We start from the raw sequence: 16,796 nt of genomic DNA on the forward strand, positions 1-16,796 counted from the left end.
GGGGACAATGGGGACACTGCGGGGGCCATGGGGACACTGCGGGGGCTTTGGGGACACCCTGGGGACAGGGCCACGCTGGGTTTGGAACACCGTGGGGACACGGGACATTAGTGACAAGGCCACCCTGTGGGGATGGGACACCCAGGTGTCCCCAACTGTCCCCATGCCCCATCCCTTTGTCCCCAGGTGTCCCCCAGGTGTCCTGACACTCCCCCACTGTGTCCCCAGCTGTCCCCAGCTGTCCCCATGTCCCTCTCTCTCTGTTCCCAGCTGTCCCCACATTGTCCCCAGGTGTCCCCAGGTGTCCCCAGGTCCCTCTCCCTCTGTCCCCAGCTGTCCCCCACATTGTCCCCACATTGTCCCCACCTGTCCCCAGCTGTCCCCATGTCCCCATGTCCCTGTCCCTCTGTCCCCAGCTGTCCCCACATTGTCCCCACATTGTCCCCACCTGTCCCCACATTGTCCCCAGCTGTCCCCATGTCCCTCTCCCTCTGTCCCCAGCTGTCCCCCACATCGTCCCCACATTGTCCCCAGCTGTCCCCAGCTGTCCCCATGCCGCGGCGCCTCCTGTCCCTCCTGCTGGCCCCCACGCGGCTCCTGCTGGCCCTGCGGGGGCTGCTGGCCCGGGGGGGGCTGGCGGTGGCCGCGGTGGCCTCGGGGGTGGCCTTTGGCCTCTGGGGGGTGGCGCTGCTGCTGCGCCGCGGGCCCTGCGCGGCGCTGAGGGGGCAGCGCAGGGACACGGCCCCGCCCGGGCTGGCCGACGGCACCTTCGGGGAGCACCGGCACCTGCGGCTGCAGGTGCGGGGGGTCCTGGGGGGGGTCCTGGGGGGATTTGGGGGGTCCTGGGGAGGTTTTAGGGGGTCCTGGGGGGATTTGGGGGGTCCTGGCTGGAATTTGCCGGGGTCCTGGGGGGGTTTTAGGGGGTCCTGGGGGGATTTGGGGGGTCCTGGCTGGAATTTGGGGGGATCCTGGGGGGGTTTTAGGGGGTCCTGGGGGGATTTGGGGGGTCCTGGCTGGAATTTAGGGGGGTCCTGGGGAGGTTTTAGGGGGTCCTGGGGGGATTTGGGGGGTCCTGGCTGGAATTTGGGGGGATCCTGGGGGGTTTGGGGAGGTTTTGGGGGATTCTGGGGGGGTTTGGGGGGTCCTGGCTGGAATTTGGGGGGGTCCTGGGGGGGTTTTAGGGGCTCCTGGGGGGATTTGGGGGGTCCTGGCTGGAATTTGGGGGGATCCTGGGGGGGGTTTAGGGGGTCCTGGGGGGATTTGGGGGGTCCTGGCAGGAATTTGGCGGGGTCCTGGGGGTGGTTTGGGGAGGTTTTAAGGGGTCCTGGGGGGATTTGGGGAGGTTTTAGGGGGTCCTGGGGGGATTTGGGGAGGTTTTAGGGGCTCCTGGGGGGGTTTGGGGAGGTTTTAAGGGGTCCTGGGGGGGTTTGGGGAGGTTTTAGGGGGTCCTGGGGGGATTTGGGGGGTCCTGGCTGGAATTTGGGGGGGTCCTGTGGGGGGTTGGGGAGGTTTTAAGGGGTCCTGGGGGGATTTGGGGAGGTTTTAGGGGCTCCTGGGGGGATTTGGGGAGGTTTTAGGGGCTCCTGGGGGGTTTGGGGAGGTTTTAAGGGGTCCTGGGGGGGGGGGGGGTTGGGGAGGTTTTAGGGGGTCCTGGGGAGGTTTGGGGGGTCCTGGCTGGAATTTGGGGGGGTCCTGGGGAGGTTTTAGGGGGTCCTGGGGGGATTTGGGGGGTCCTGGCTGGAATTTGGTGGGTCCTGGGTGGATTTGGGGAGGGTTTTGGGATGTCCTGGGTAGATTTAGGGGGGTCCTGAGGGGATCCGGGGGGTCCTGGCTGTGACAGATGCGGGGTGGGGGTCCCTGCGGGGTGGGGTGGGGTGAGGGGCTGATTTGGGGGTGTCCCCAAGGTGTCCCCAAGGTGTCCCTGTCCCCTTTGTCACCCCGATGTCCCCGCGGTGTCCCCAGGGCTCGGGGCTGCGTCTCCACTACGTCGCTCGGGGCGCCCCCGGCGCCCCCCTGATGCTGCTGCTCCACGGCTTCCCCCAGAACTGGTGCGTGTCCCCGGGTGTCCCCAAGTGTCCCCAAGGGTCCCTCAAGGGTCTCCAGGACTCCCTTGGTGTCCCCAGATGTCCCCAGGTGTCCCCGAGTGTCCCCAAGTGTCCCCCAAGGGTCCCCAGGTCTCCCTTGGTGTCCCCAGATGTCCCCAGGTGTCCCCAAGGGTCTCCAGGTCTCCCTTGGTGTCCCCAGATGTCCCCAAGTGTCCCCAAGAGTCCCCAGGTGTCCCCAAGGGTCTCCAGGTCTCCCTTGGTGTCCCCGAGTGTCCCCAAGGGTCCCCAGGTGTCCCCAGGTCTCCCTTGGTGTCCCCAGAGTCCCCAGGTGTCCCCGAGTGTCCCCGAGTGTCCCCAAGGGTCCCCAGGTCTCCCTTGGTGTCCCCAGGTGTCCACAGGTGTCCCCCAAGGGTCCCCAGGTGTCCCCAAGGGTCCCCAGGTCTCCCTTGGTGTCCCCAAGGTGTCCCCAGATGTCCCCAAGTGTCCCCGAGTGTCCCCAAGGGTCCCTCAAGTGTCCCCAGGTCTCCCTTGGTGTCCCCGAGTGTCCCCAAGGGTCCCCAGGTGTCCCCAAAGGTCCCCAGGTCTCCCTTGGTGTCCCCAGGTGTCCACAGGTGTCCCCCAAGGGTCCCCAGGTGTCCCCAAAGGTCCCCAGGTCTCCCTTGGTGTCCCCAGATGTCCCCAGGTGTCCCCAAGGGTCTCCAGGTCTCCCTTGGTGTCCCCCAGATGTCCCCAAGAGTCCCCGAGTGTCCCCAAGTGTCCCCCAAGGGTCCCCAGGTGTCCCCAAGGGTCCCCAGGTCCCCCTTGGTGTCCCCAGGTGTCCACAGGTGTCCCCAAGGGTCTCCACGTCTCCCTTGGTGTCCCCAGGTCTCCCTTGGTGTCCCCGAGTGTCCCCAAGGGTCCCTCAAGTGTCCCCAGGTCTCCCTTGGTGTCCCCAGGTGTTCACAGGTGTCCCCAAGGGTCCCCAGGTGTCCCCAAGGGTCTCCACGTCTTCCTTGGTGTCCCCAGATGTCCCCAGGTGTCCCCGAGTGTCCCCAAGGGTCCCCCAAGGGTCCCCAGGTCTCCCTTGGTGTCCCCAGGTGTCCACAGGTGTCCCCCAAGGGTCCCCAGGTGTCCCCAGATGTCCCCAGGTCTCCCTTGGTGTCCCCAGGTGTCCACAGGTGTCCCCCAAGGGTCCCCAGGTGTCCCCAGATGTCCCCAGGTCTCCCTTGGTGTCCCCAGGTGTCCACAGGTGTCCCCAAGGGTCCCCAGGTGTCCCCAAAGGTCCCCAGGTCTCCCTTGGTGTCCCCAGATGTCCCCAGGTGTCCCCAAGGGTCTCCAGGTCTCCCTTGGTGTCCCCCAGATGTCCCCAAGAGTCCCTGAGTGTCCCCAAGTGTCCCCCAAGGGTCCCCAGGTGTCCCCAAGGGTCCCCAGGTCCCCCTTGGTGTCCCCAGGTGTCCACAGGTGTCCCCAAGGGTCTCCACGTCTCCCTTGGTGTCCCCGGGTGTCCCCGAGTGTCCCCAGGTGTCCCCATGTCCCCCCTGCTCCTGGCCATCAGTCTGTCCCCGTGGTGCCACCACCGTCCCCGCTGTCCCCAGGTTCTGCTGGCGTCACCTGCTGCAGGAGTTCAGCCCCCGCTTCCGGGTGGTGGCCCTGGACCTCCGGGGCTACGGGGACTCCGAGAAGCCACCGGGGAGGGACAGCTACCGGCTGGAGCTGCTGCTCGGGGACATCTGCGAGGTCATCGAGGCCTTGGGGACACCGGCGGGGACGCCGCGCTGTGTCCTGGTGGGACACGACTGGGGCGGGGTCCTGGCCTGGGAGGTGGCCTCGAGTCACCCCCAGCTGGTGGAGAAGCTGGTGGTGATGGACGCGCCCCACCGGGGTGTCATGGCAGGTGACAGGGGACACTGGGGACATTGGGGACACTGGGGACATTGGGGATGTTGGGAACACTGGGGACACTGGGGACATTGGGGACACTGGGGACACTGGGGACACTGGGGACATTGGGAACACTGGGGACATTGGGGACACTGGGGACACTGGGGACATTGGGGATGTTGGGGACACTGGGGACATTGGAGATGTTGGGGACACTGGGGATGTTGGGGACACTGGGGACATTGGGGACACTGGGGACATTGGGGATGTTGGGGACACTGGGGACATTGGGGACATTTGGGGACACTGGGGATGTTGGGGACACTGGGGACATTGGGAACACTGGGGACATTGGGGATGTTTGGGACACTGGGGACATTGGGGATGTTTGGGACACTGGGGATGTTGGGGACACTGGGGACATTGAGGATGTTTGGGACACTGGGGACATTGGGGATGTTGGGGACACTGGAGACATTGGGGACGTTGGGGACACTGGGGATGTTGGGGACACTGGGGACATTGGGGATGTTTGGGACACTGGGGACATTGGGGACACTGGGGACATTGGGGACATTGGGGACACTGGGGGACACTGGGGACATTGAGGATGTTGGGGACACTGGGGATGCTGGGGACATTGGGGACGCTGGGGACATTGGGGATGTTGGGGACACTGGGGACGCTGGGGACATTGGGGATGTTGGGGACACTGGGGGCTTTGGGGACACTGTGGTGGTCCTGTCCCCCTGTCTCTGACCCTGTGGTGGCCCTGTGGTGGCCCTGGCCCTGTCCCTCACCCCATGGTGTCCCTGTCCCCATCCCTGTCCCCATGGTGGGGACATGTCCCGTGTCCCATGTCCCGTGTCCCGTGACCCGTGTCCCATGTCCCTGTGGCTGTCCCCATGGTGGGGACATGTCCCGTGTCCCATGTGCCATGTCCCATGTCCCGTGTCCCATGTCCCTATGGCTGTCCCCATGGTGGGGACATGTCCCATGTGCCATGTCCCATGTCCCATGTCCCTATGTCTGTCCCCATGGTGGGGACATGTCCCATGTGCCATGTCCCATGTCCCATGTCCCTATGTCTGTCCCCATGGTGGGGACATGTCCCATGTGCCATGTCCCATGTCCCATGTCCCTATGTCTGTCCCCATGGTGGGGACATGTCCCATGTGCCATGTCCCATGTGCCATGTCCCTGTGGCTGTCCCCATGGTGGGGACATGTCCCATGTCCCATGTCCCATGTCCCGTGTCCTGTGTCCCACATCCCACGTCCCACGTCCCACGTCCCACGTCCCACGTCCCGTGTCCAGTGTCTCATGTCCCGTGTCCCATGTCCCACATACCATATCCCACATCCGTGTCCCATGTCCCGTGTCCCATGTCCCACCTCCCACGTCCCACGTCCCACGTCCCGTGTCCAGTGTCTCATGTCCCGTGTCCCATGTCCCACATCCCATGTCCCACATCCCATGTCCTGTGTCCCGTGTCCCGTGTCCCATGTCCTGTCCCTGCGGCTGTCCCCAGCTTTCACGGCCCGTCACCCGTCGCAGCTGCTCCGTTCCTGTTACATGTTCCTGTTCCAGCTGCCCTGGCTGCCCGAGCTGCTCCTGTCCCTGGCCGACTTCCAGGTCAGCCCTGTCCCCTCCGTGTCCCCTCTGTCCCCTCGGTGCCACCTCCCACCCCCAGGAGCTCCTCAAGAAGCCCCCGAAGGGGCGATGCCCAACCCCAAAGCGATGTCCCCTCTTAGTCCTCGATTTTGGGGGTGGTGGCACCACCCAGACCTCGTGTCCCCCTCTTAGTCCTCGATTTTGGGGGTGGTGGCACCACCCAGACCTCGTGTCCCCCTCTTAGTCCTCGATTTTGGGGGTGGTGGCACCACCCAGACCTCGTGTCCCCCTCTTAGTCCTCGATTTTGGGGGTGGTGGCACCACCCAGACCTCGTGTCCCCCTCTTAGTCCTCGATTTTGGGGGTGGTGGCACCACCCAGACCTCGTGTCCCCCTCTTAGTCCTCGATTTTGGGGGTGGTGGCACCACCCAGACCTCGTGTCCCCCTCTTAGTCCTCGATTTTGGGGGTGGTGGCACCACCCAGACCTCGTGTCCCCCTCTTAGTCCTCGATTTTGGGGGTGGTGGCACCACCCAGACCTCGTGTCCCCCTCTTAGTCCTCGATTTTGGGGGTGGTGGCACCACCCAGACCTCGTGTCCCCCCTCTTCTTAGTCCTCGATTTTGGGGGTGGTGGCACCACCCAGACCTCATGTTCCCCTCTTTGTCCTCGATTTTGGGGGTTTGGTGTCACCCAGAGCTCTTTGTCCTCGATTTTGGGGGTTTGGTGTCACCCAGAGCTCTTTGTTCCAAATTTTGGGGGGTTGGCACCACCCAGCCCCCGTTTCGCCCAGTTTGTCCCCAATTTTTGGGGGTTGAGGTCACCCAGACCTCGTGTCCTCCATTTTGTCCTCGTGTCCTCCATTTTGTCCCCAGGTTGGCTGGTGGCACCACCATCAGGGGGTTGGTGGTGCCACCCAGACGTCGTGTCCTCCATTTTGTCATCATTTCCCCCATTTTGTCCCCAAATTTTTGGGCTCCTGTCACCCCCAACCACCACTTTACCCATTTTATCCCAAATTTTTGGGGGTTTGGTACCACCCAGCCCTGATTTCCCCCATTTTGTCCCCAGTTTTGGAGTCCTGGCACCCCCAAGCCCCATGTCCCCCTCGGTGTCCCCAAATTTTGGGGTTCTGGCACCCCCAACCCCCATTTCTCCCCATTTTTTTCCCCAAATTTTGGGGGGTTTGGCACCACCCAGCCCTAATTTCCCCCATTTTAACCCCAATTTTGGGGGGTTTGGCACCCCTCAGCCTCCATTTTGTCCCAAATTTTTGGGGTCCTGGGCCACCTATCCCAGTGTCCCCCCTCAGTCTCCCCAATTTTTAGGGTCCGGGCATCCCCAAACCCCATTTCCCCCATTTCATCCCAAATTTTGGGGGATTTGGTACCACCTGACCCCCATTTCCCCCCTTTTCTCCCCAATTTTGGGAGTTTTGGCACCACCCAGCCCCCAGTTTGTCCCAAATTTTCGGGGTGCCCCCTCGTTGTCCCCACAGCTGGTGAGGACGTTCCTGACCAGTGCCCAGACGGGCATCCAGGACCCGGCGTGGCGGCTCTCGGAGCAGGAGCTGGACGCGTACCTGTTCGGCCTCTCCCAGCCCGGGGGGCTCAGCCCCCCCATCCATTACTACCGCAACCTCTTCCGGTGGGTGGGGCCCGGGGGGGGGGCTTGGGTGGTCCCAGTTGGGTGGTGGGACCCCATTGGGTGGTCCCAGTTGGGTTTGGGATGATCCCGGTTGGGTTTGGGATGTTCCCAGTTGCGTTTGGGATGATCCCAGTTGGGTTTGGGATGTTCCCAGTTGGGTTTGGGATGATCCCATTTGATTTGGGATGTTCCCAGTTGGGTTGGGATGTTCCCAGTTGGGTTTGGGATGTTCCCGGTTGGGTTTGGGATGCTCCCAGTTGGGTTTGGGATGTTCCCAGTTGAGTTTCGATGTTCCCACTTGGGTTTGGGATGTTCCCCTGTTGGGTTTGGGATGTTCCCGGTTGGGTTTGGGATGTTCCCCTGTTGGGTTTGGGATGCTCCCAGTTGGGTTTGGGATGTTCCCCTGTTGGGTTTGGGATGCTCCCAGTTGGGTTTGGGATGTTCCCAGTTGGGTTTGGGATGTTCCCAGTTGGGTTTCGATGTTCCCAGTTGGGTTTGGGATGTTCCCAGTTGGGTTTCGATGTTCCCAGTTGGGTTGGGATGACCCCAGATGGGTTGGGATGATCCCAATTGGGTTGGGGATGACCCCAATTGGGTTGGGGATGACCCCAGTTGGGTTTGGGATGACCCCAGTTGGGTTTGGGATGACCCCAGTTGGGTTTGGGATGATCCCAATTGGGTTGGGGATGACTCCAGTTGGGTTTGGGATGACCCCAGTTGGGTTTGGGATGTTCCCAGTTGGGTTTCGATGTTCCCAGTTGGGTTGGGATGACCCCAGTTGGGTTGGGATGATCCCGATTGGGTTGGGGATGACCCCAATTGGGTTGGGGATGACCCCAGTTGGGTTTGGGATGACCCCAGTTGGGTTTGGGATGTTCCTGGTTGGGTTTGGGTGTTCCCATTTGATTTGGGATGTTCCCAGTTGGGTTGGGGATGACTCCAGTTGGGTTTGGGATGATCCCAGTTGGGTTTGGGATGACCCCAGTTGGGTTTGGGATGTTCCCGGTTGGGTTTGGGATGTTCCCAGTTGAGTTTGGGATGTTCCCAGTTGGGTTGGGGTTGACCCCAGGTGTCCCCAGGTGACCGAGACTCTGTCCCTGACCCTGTCCCCAGATGTCCCCAGGTGTCCCCAGATATCCCCCAGGTGTCCCCAGATGTCCCCCAGGTGTCCCCAGGTGTCCCAAGGTGTCCCCAAGGTGTGTCTCAGGTGTCCCCCAGGTGTCCCCAGGTGTCCCCAGGTGTCTCCAGTTGTGTCCCAGGTGTCCCCAAGGTGTCCCCCAGATGTCCCCAGGTGTCCCCAGGTGTCCCCAGATGTCTCTCAGCTGTTCCCAGGTGCCCTCAGGTGTCCCCAGGTGTCACCAAGTGTCCCCAAGGTGTGTCCCCCAGATGTCCCCAGCTGTCTCCAGGTGTCCCCAGATGTCCCCCAGGTGTCCCCCAGATGTCCCCCAGGTGTCCCCAGGTGCCCCCAGATGGCCCCAGATGTCCCCCAGGTGTCCCCCAGATGTCCCCCAGATGTCCCCAGGTGTCTCCAGGTGTCCCCAGGTGTCCCCAGGTGTCTCCAGTTGTGTTCCAGTTGTGTCTCAGGTGTCCCCCAGATGTCCCCAGGTGTCCCCAGGTGTCCCCAGGTGTCTCCAGTTGTGTCCCAGGTGTCCCCAAGGTGTCCCCCAGGTGTCCCCAGGTGTCCCCAGGTGTCTCCAGTTGTGTCCCAGATGTCCCCCAGGTGTCCCCAGATGTCCCCAGGTGTCCCCAGATGTGTCCCAGATGTCCCCAGGTGTCCCCAGATGTGTCCCAGATGTCCCCCAGGTGTCCCCAGGTGTCCCCCAGGTGCCCCCAGATGTCCCCAGGTGTCCCCAGATGTCCCCAGATGTCCCCAGGTGTCCCCAGGTGTCCCCCAGGTGCCCCCAGATGTCCCCAGATGTCCCCAGGTGTCCCCAGGTGTCCCCAAGGTGTGTCCCCCAGATGTCCCCAGCTGTCTCCAGGTGTCCCCAGATGTCCCCAGGTGTCCCCAGATGTCCCCAGGTGTCCCCAGATATCCCCCAGATGTCCCCAGGTGTCCCCAGGTGTCCCCAGGTGTCTCCAGTTGTGTCCCAGCTGTCCCCAGGTGTCCCTAGATATCCCCCAGATGTCCCCCAGGTGCCCCCAGGTGTCCCCAGATGTCCCCCAGCTGTCCCCCAGGTGTCCCCAGGTCTCCCCAAGGTGTGTCCCCCAGGTGTCCCCAGCTGTCTCCAGGTGTCCCCAGGTGTCCCCAGGTGTCTCCAGTTGTGTTCCAGTTGTGTCTCAGGTGTCCCCAGCTGTCTCCAGGTGTCCCCAGGTGTCCCCAGGTGTCTCCAGTTGTGTTCCAGTTGTGTCTCAGGTGTCCCCCAGCTGTCTCCAGGTGTCCCCAGGTGCCCCCAAGATGTCCCCAGATGTCCCCCAGGTGTCCCCAGCTGTCCCCAGCTGTCCCCAGGTGTCCCCAAGGTGTGTCCCAGGTGTCCCCAGGTGTCCCCCAGGTGTGTCCCCCAGGTGTGTCCCCCACGTGACGTGTCCCCGTGTCCCCTCCCCCCCGCAGGGCCACGCCCATCGCGCGGGAGCCGCCCCCTCCCCCCACGCTGCTGCTCTGGGGCTCCCGCGACGCCTTCCTGGACCCGCGCCTCGGCCCCGCCCACCTGCGCTGGCTCCGCCCCTCCGCCCGGCTCCGCCTCCTGCCCGGCGCCTCCCATTGGCTGCCCGAGGAGAGGCCCCGCCTCCTGGCCAAGCTGATTGGAGAGTTTCTTGGGGGAGGGGCCGAGGAGGGCTCGTAGCCACGCCCAGGGTGGGGGCGGGGAGGGGGCGGGGGAAGGGCGGGGTTTGGGCGGGGGGAGGGGGCCCCAACATCTGGAACGGGGGCGTTGGCGTCTGGGTGACGACCCCAACATCTGGGTGGGAGGGACCCCAACATCTGGATGGGAGGGACCCCAACATCTGGATGGGAGCGACCCCCCCCCCCAATATTGGGAGGATCCTGGTTGGGGACCCCAACATCTGGGCGGGGACACCAAGGTCCGGGTGGGGAACCCCAACATCTGGAACGGGGACGTTGAAATCTGGGTGATGACCTCAACCTCTGGGTGGGAGGGACCCCAACATCTGGATGGGAGGGACCCCCCCCACCCCATATTGGGAGGATCCTGGTTGGGGACCCCAACATCTGGAATGGACGCCAACATCTGGATGGGGACACCAAGGTCAGGGTGGGGACCCCAACATCTGGAATGGCCCCAAACATCTGGGCGGGGACACCAAAGGTCAGGGTGGGGACCCCAACATCTGGAATGGACGCGAACATCTGGGTGGGGACACCAAGGTCAGGGTGGGGACCCCAACATCTGGAACGGGGACGTTGGAATCTGGGTGACGACGCCAACATCTGGATGGGAGGACCTCGGTGGGTGATGAGACCCCCCCCCAACATCTGGAATGGACCCCAAACATCTGGGCGGGGACACCAAAGGTCAGGGTGGGGACCCCAACATCTGGAACGGGGACATTGGAATCTGGGTGACGACCGCAACATCTGGATGGGAGGACCTCGGTGGGTGATGGGAACCCCCCCACATCTGGAATGGACCCCAAACATCTGGGTGGGGACACCAAGGTCAGGGTGGGGACCCCAACATCTGGAATGGACCCAAACATCTGGTTGGGGACACTGGGGTCAGGGTGGGGACCCCAACATCTGGAACGGAGACGTTGAAATCTGGGTGATGACCTCAACATCTGGATGGGAGGACCTCAACATCTGGATGGGGGGCCCCCCCACCCCAATATTGGGAGGATCCTGGTTGGGGACCCCAACATCTGGAATGGGGGCCCCAAAGTCAGGGTTGGGGACCCCAACATCTGGGCAGGGACGCCAAGGTCAGGGTGGGGAACCCCAACATCTGGAACGGGGACATTGGAATCTGGGTGACGACGCCAACATCTGGATGGGAGGACCTCGGTGGGTGATGGGACCCCCCCAACATCTGGAATAAACCCCAAACATCTGGGCAGGGACACCAAAGGTCAGGGTGGGGACCCCAACATCTGGAATGGCCCCAAACATCTGGTTGGGGACACCAAGGTCTGGGTGGGGACCCCAACATCTGGAATGGCCCCAAACATCTGGGCAGGGACACCAAAGGTCAGGGTGGGGACCCCAACATCTGGAATGGACCCAAACATCTGGGCGGGGACACCAAAGGTCAGGGTGGGGACCCCAACATCTGGAATGGACCCAAACATCTGGGCGGGGACACCAAGGTCAGGGTGGGGACCCCAACATCTGGAATGGGGACCCTAACATCTGGGTGGGGACACCAAGGTCAGGGTGGGGACCCCAACATCTGGAACGGGGACGTTGGAATCTGGGTGACGACCCCAACATCTGGATGGGAGGACCCCAACATCTGGATGGGAGGACCTCGGTGGGTGATGGGACCCCAACATCTGGAATGGATCCCAACATCTGGAATGGGGACACCAAGGTCAGGGTGGGGACCCCAACATCTGGAATGGCCCCAAACATCTGGGCGGGGACACCAAGGTCAGGGTGGGGACCCCAACATCTGGAATGGGGGGGGGGACCCTGGAGGACACAGGGACACTGGGGACAGGGACATGGGGACAGGGACACAGGGACAGGGACACGGGGACAGGGATAGGGACATGGGGACAGGGACAGGGACATGGGGACACTGGGGACAGGGACACGGGGACAGGGACACGGGGACAGGGACATGGGGACAGGGACAGGACACAGGGACACGGACAGCCTGGAGGAGGACAGGGACACAGGGACATTGAGGGACAGGGACACAGGGACAGGGACATGGGGACAGGGACAGGACACAGGGACAGAGGCAAAGGGACAGGGACACAGGAACAGGACACTGGGGACAGGGACACAGGGACAGGGACACAGGGACAGTGACAGCCTGGAGGGGGACAGGGACACAGGGACATGGGGACAGGGACACAGGGACATTGAGGGACAGGGACATGGGGACAGGGACACAGGGACATTGAGGGACAAGGACATGGGGACAGGGACACAGGGACATTGAGGGACAGGGACATGGGGACAGGGACACAGGGACATTGAGGGACAGGGACATGGGGACAGGGACACAGGGACATTGAGGGACAGGGACAGCGCGGCCGTGTCACTCGTCCTTCCTCGAGGGAATGTCCTCCGTGGTGTCTCTGCTCCATGTCACCATGTGTGACAAGGCCACCAGGGACATTGTCACCGCCCTCAGGGCCTCGTCTGGTGTCACCACATGTGACAAGAGCCTGGAGGGCGCTGAGCCATGGGTGACATCCACTGTGGCCTCGGCCCATGTCCCCGAGGTGGCCCTTGGGGACATCGGAGCCGCTCTGTGTCCCTCAGCTCAGGTGGCCTTTGGGGACATCGGAGCTGCTCTGTGTCCCTCGTTGGTGTCCCCGAGGTGGCCCTTGGGGCCATCGGAGCTGCTCTGTGTCCCTCAGCTCAGGTGGCCTTTGGGGACATCAGAGCTGCTCTGTGACCCTTGTTTGTGTCCCCAAGGGCCACCTTGGAGACATCGGAGATGCTCTTGTCCCTTATTGTCCCAAGGTGGCCTTTGGTGACATTGGAGCTGCTCTGTGTCCCTCGTTCTTGCCCCCGAGGTGGCCTTTGGGGACATCGGAGCTGCTCTGTGTCCCTCGTTCGTGTCCCCGAGGTGGCCCTTAGGGACATTGGAGCTGCTCTGTGTCCCTCGTTCGTGTCCCCGAGGTGGCCCTTGGGGACATCGGAGCTGCTCTGTGTCCCTCATTGGTGTCCCCAAGGTGGCCCTTGGGGACATTGGAGCTGCTCTGTGTCCCTCATTGTCCCTGAGGTGGCCTTTGGGGACATCAGAGCTGCTCTGTGTCCCTCAGCTCAGGTGGCCCTTGGGGACATCACAGCTGCTCTGTGTCCCTCCCCCGTGTTCCTGTCCCCGCGGTGGCCCTTGGGGACACTCGTGTCACCATAAACCGACTTTGTCCCTCCCGTGGCCTCGTCTCTTCTTTGCCTGGGGACATTTGGGGGTGACCCCAGCGTGTCCCCCGTGTCTCTTGGAGCCCTGTGGGGACATCTGCCACCCCTGGGGACAGACGGACATCTGCCACCCATTGGGGACAGACGGACATCTGCCACCCCTGGGGACAGACGGACATCTGCCACCCATTGGGGACAGACGGACATCTGCCACCCATTGGGACAGACGGACATCTGCCACCCATTGGGGACAGACGGACATCTGCCACCCCTGTGGGACAGACGGACATCTGCCACCCCTGTTGGACAGACGGACATCTGCCGCTCATTGGGACAGACGGACATCTGCCGCCCATTGGGACAGACGGACATCTGCCATCCCTGGGGACAGACGGACATCTGCCGCCCATTGGGACAGACGGACATCTGCCACCCATTGGGACAGACGGACATCTGCCACCCATTGGGACAGACGGACATCTGCCCCGCATTGGGACAGACGGACATCTGCCACCCAATGGGGACAGACGGACATCTGCCGCCCATTGGGACAGACGGACATCGGCCACCCATTGGGACAGACGGACATCTGCCACCCATTGGGACAGACGGACATCTGCCCCCCATTGGGGACAGACGGACATTGGCGACAGACGGACATCTTCCACCCATTGGGACAGACGGACATCTGCCATCCCTGGGGACAGACGGACATCTGCCGTCCATTGGGGACAGACGGACATCTGCCACCCCTGTGGGACAGACGGACATCTGCCACCCCTGGGGACAGACGGACATCTGCCACCCATTGGGACAGACGGACATCTGCCACCCCTGTGGGACAGACGGACATCTGCCACCCATTGGGGACAGACGGACATCTGCCACCTATTGGGACAGACGGACATCTGCCACCTCCTGTGGGACAGACGGACATCTGCCAACCATTGGGGACAGACGGACATCTGCCACTGCTGTGGGACAGACGGACATCTGCCACCCATTGGGACAGACGGACATCTGCCACCCATTGGGACAGACGGACATCTGCAACCCCTGGGGACAGACGGACATCTGCCACCTCTGGGGACAGACGGACATCTGCCACCCATTGGGGACAGACGGACATCTGCCACCCATTGGGACAGACGGACATCTGCCACCCATTGGGACAGACGGACATCTGCCACCCATTGGGACAGACGGACATCTGCCACCCATTGGGGACAGACGGACATCTGCCGCCCATTGGGACAGACGGACATCTGCTAACCATTGGGGACAGACGGACATCTGCCACCCCTGTGGGACAGACGGACATCTGCCACCCCTGGGGACAGACGGACATCTGCCACCCATTGGGGACAGACGGACATCTGCCACCCCTGTGGGACAGACGGACATCTGCCACCCATTGGGGACAGACGGACATCTGCCACCCATTGGGACAGACGGACATCTGCCACCCCCGTGGGACAGACGGACATCTGCCAACCATTGGGACAGACGGACATCTGCCACCCATTGGGACAGACGGACATCTGCCACCCATTGGGGACAGACGGACATCTGCCGCCCATTGGGACAGACGGACATCTGCTAACCATTGGGGACAGACGGACATCTGCCACCCCTGTGGGACAGACGGACATCTGCCACCCCTGGGGACAGACGGACATCTGCCACCCATTGGGGACAGACGGACATCTGCCACCTCTGTGGGACAGACGGACATCTGCCACCCCTGGGGACAGACGGACATCTGCCACCCATTGGGGACAGACGGACATCTGCCACGCATTGGGGACAGACGGACATCAGCCACCCATTGGGACAGACGGACATCTGCCACCTCTGTGGGACAGACGGACATCTGCCACCCATTGGGACAGACGGACATCTGCCACCCATTGGGGACAGACGGACATCTGCCACCTCTGTGGGACAGACGGACATCTGCCACCCATTGGGGACAGACGGACATCTGCCACCCATTGGGACAGACGGACATCTGCCGTCCATTGGGACAGACGGACATCTGCCAATCTGGGGACAGACGGACATCTGCCACCCATTGGGACAGACGGACATCTGCCAATCTGGGGACAGACGGACATCTGCCACCCATTGGGACAGACGGACATCTGCCACCCCTGTGGGACAGACGGACATCTGCCGCCCATTGGGGACAGACGGACATCTGCCACCCCTTGGGACAGACGGACATCTGCCACCTCTGGGGACAGACGGACATCTGCCACCCATTGGGACAGACGGACATCTGCCATCCATTGGGACAGACGGACATCTGCCACCCATTGGGACAGACGGACATCTGCCACCCCTTGGGACAGACGGACATCTGCCACCCATTGGGACAGACGGACATCTGCCAATCTGGGGACAGACGGACATCTGCCACCCATTGGGACAGACGGACATCTGCCACCCCTGTGGGACAGACGGACATCTGCCACCCATTGGGGACAGACGGACATCTGCCACCTCTGTGGGACAGACGGACATCTGCCACCCATTGGGGACAGACGGACATCTGCCGCCCATTGGGACAGACGGACATCTGCCAATCTGGGGACAGACGGACATCTGCCACACATTGGGACAGACGGACATCTGCCAATCTGGGGACAGACGGACATCTGCCACCCATTGGGACAGACGGACATCTGCCACCCCTGTGGGACAGACGGACATCTGCCGCCCATTGGGGACAGACGGACATCTGCCACCCCTTGGGACAGACGGACATCTGCCACCTCTGGGGACAGACGGACATCTGCCACCCATTGGGACAGACGGACATCTGGCACCCATTGGGACAGACGGACATCTGCCACCCATTGGGACAGATGGACATCTGCCGCCCATTGGGGACAGACGGACATCTGCCGTCCATTGGGACAGACGGACATCTGCCAATCTGGGGACAGACGGACATCTGCCACCCATCGGGACAGACGGACATCTGCCAACCATTGGGACAGACGGACATCTGCCACCCATCGGGACAGACGGACATCTGCCACCCATTGGGGACAGACGGATATCTGCCACCCCTGTGGGACAGACGGACATCTGCCACCCATTGGGGACAGACGGACATCTGCCGTCCATTGGGACAGACGGACATCTGCCACCCATTGGGGACAGACGGACATCTGCCACCTCTGGGGACAGACGGACATCTGCCACTCCTGTAGGACAGACGGACATCTGCCACCCATTGGGGACAGACGGACATCTGCCACCCATTGGGGACAGACGGACATCTGCCACCCATTGGGACAGACGGACATCTGCCACCCATTGGGGACAGACGGACATCTGCCACCTCTGGGGACAGACGGACATCTGCCACCTCTGGGGACAGACGGACATCTGCCGCCCATTGGGACAGACGGACATCTGCCGCCCATTGGGACAGACGGACATCTGCCACCCACTGGGGACAGACGGACATCTGCCACCCATTGGGACAGACGGACATCTGCCGCCCATTGGGACAGACGGACATCTGCCACCCCTGGGGACAGACGGACATCTGCCGCCCATTGGGACAGACGGACATCTGCCACCCATTGGGGACAGACGGACATCTGCCACCCATTGGGGACAG

At 62.7% G+C, this 16,796-nt stretch overlaps 1 protein-coding gene across 1 annotated transcript; it reads left to right on the forward strand.

Moving 5' to 3' along the window:
- The first annotated feature begins 534 nt into the window (after window positions 1–534).
- LOC137467567 (epoxide hydrolase 3-like) lies at window positions 535–9,995 on the forward strand. The gene is made up of 6 exons (XM_068179056.1): window positions 535–798; window positions 1,963–2,048; window positions 3,620–3,918; window positions 5,437–5,540; window positions 7,016–7,164; window positions 9,713–9,995. The coding sequence occupies exons 1-6, from the start codon at window positions 553–555 to the stop codon at window positions 9,942–9,944; spliced, it is 1,116 nt and encodes a 371-aa protein (XP_068035157.1). The 5' UTR covers window positions 535–552; the 3' UTR covers window positions 9,945–9,995.
- Window positions 9,996–16,796: the final 6,801 nt, after the last annotated feature.

The sequence above is a fragment of the Anomalospiza imberbis genome, unplaced genomic scaffold, assembly GCF_031753505.1.
Source record: "Anomalospiza imberbis isolate Cuckoo-Finch-1a 21T00152 unplaced genomic scaffold, ASM3175350v1 scaffold_687, whole genome shotgun sequence".
NCBI classification, from domain to species: domain Eukaryota; kingdom Metazoa; phylum Chordata; class Aves; order Passeriformes; family Viduidae; genus Anomalospiza; species Anomalospiza imberbis.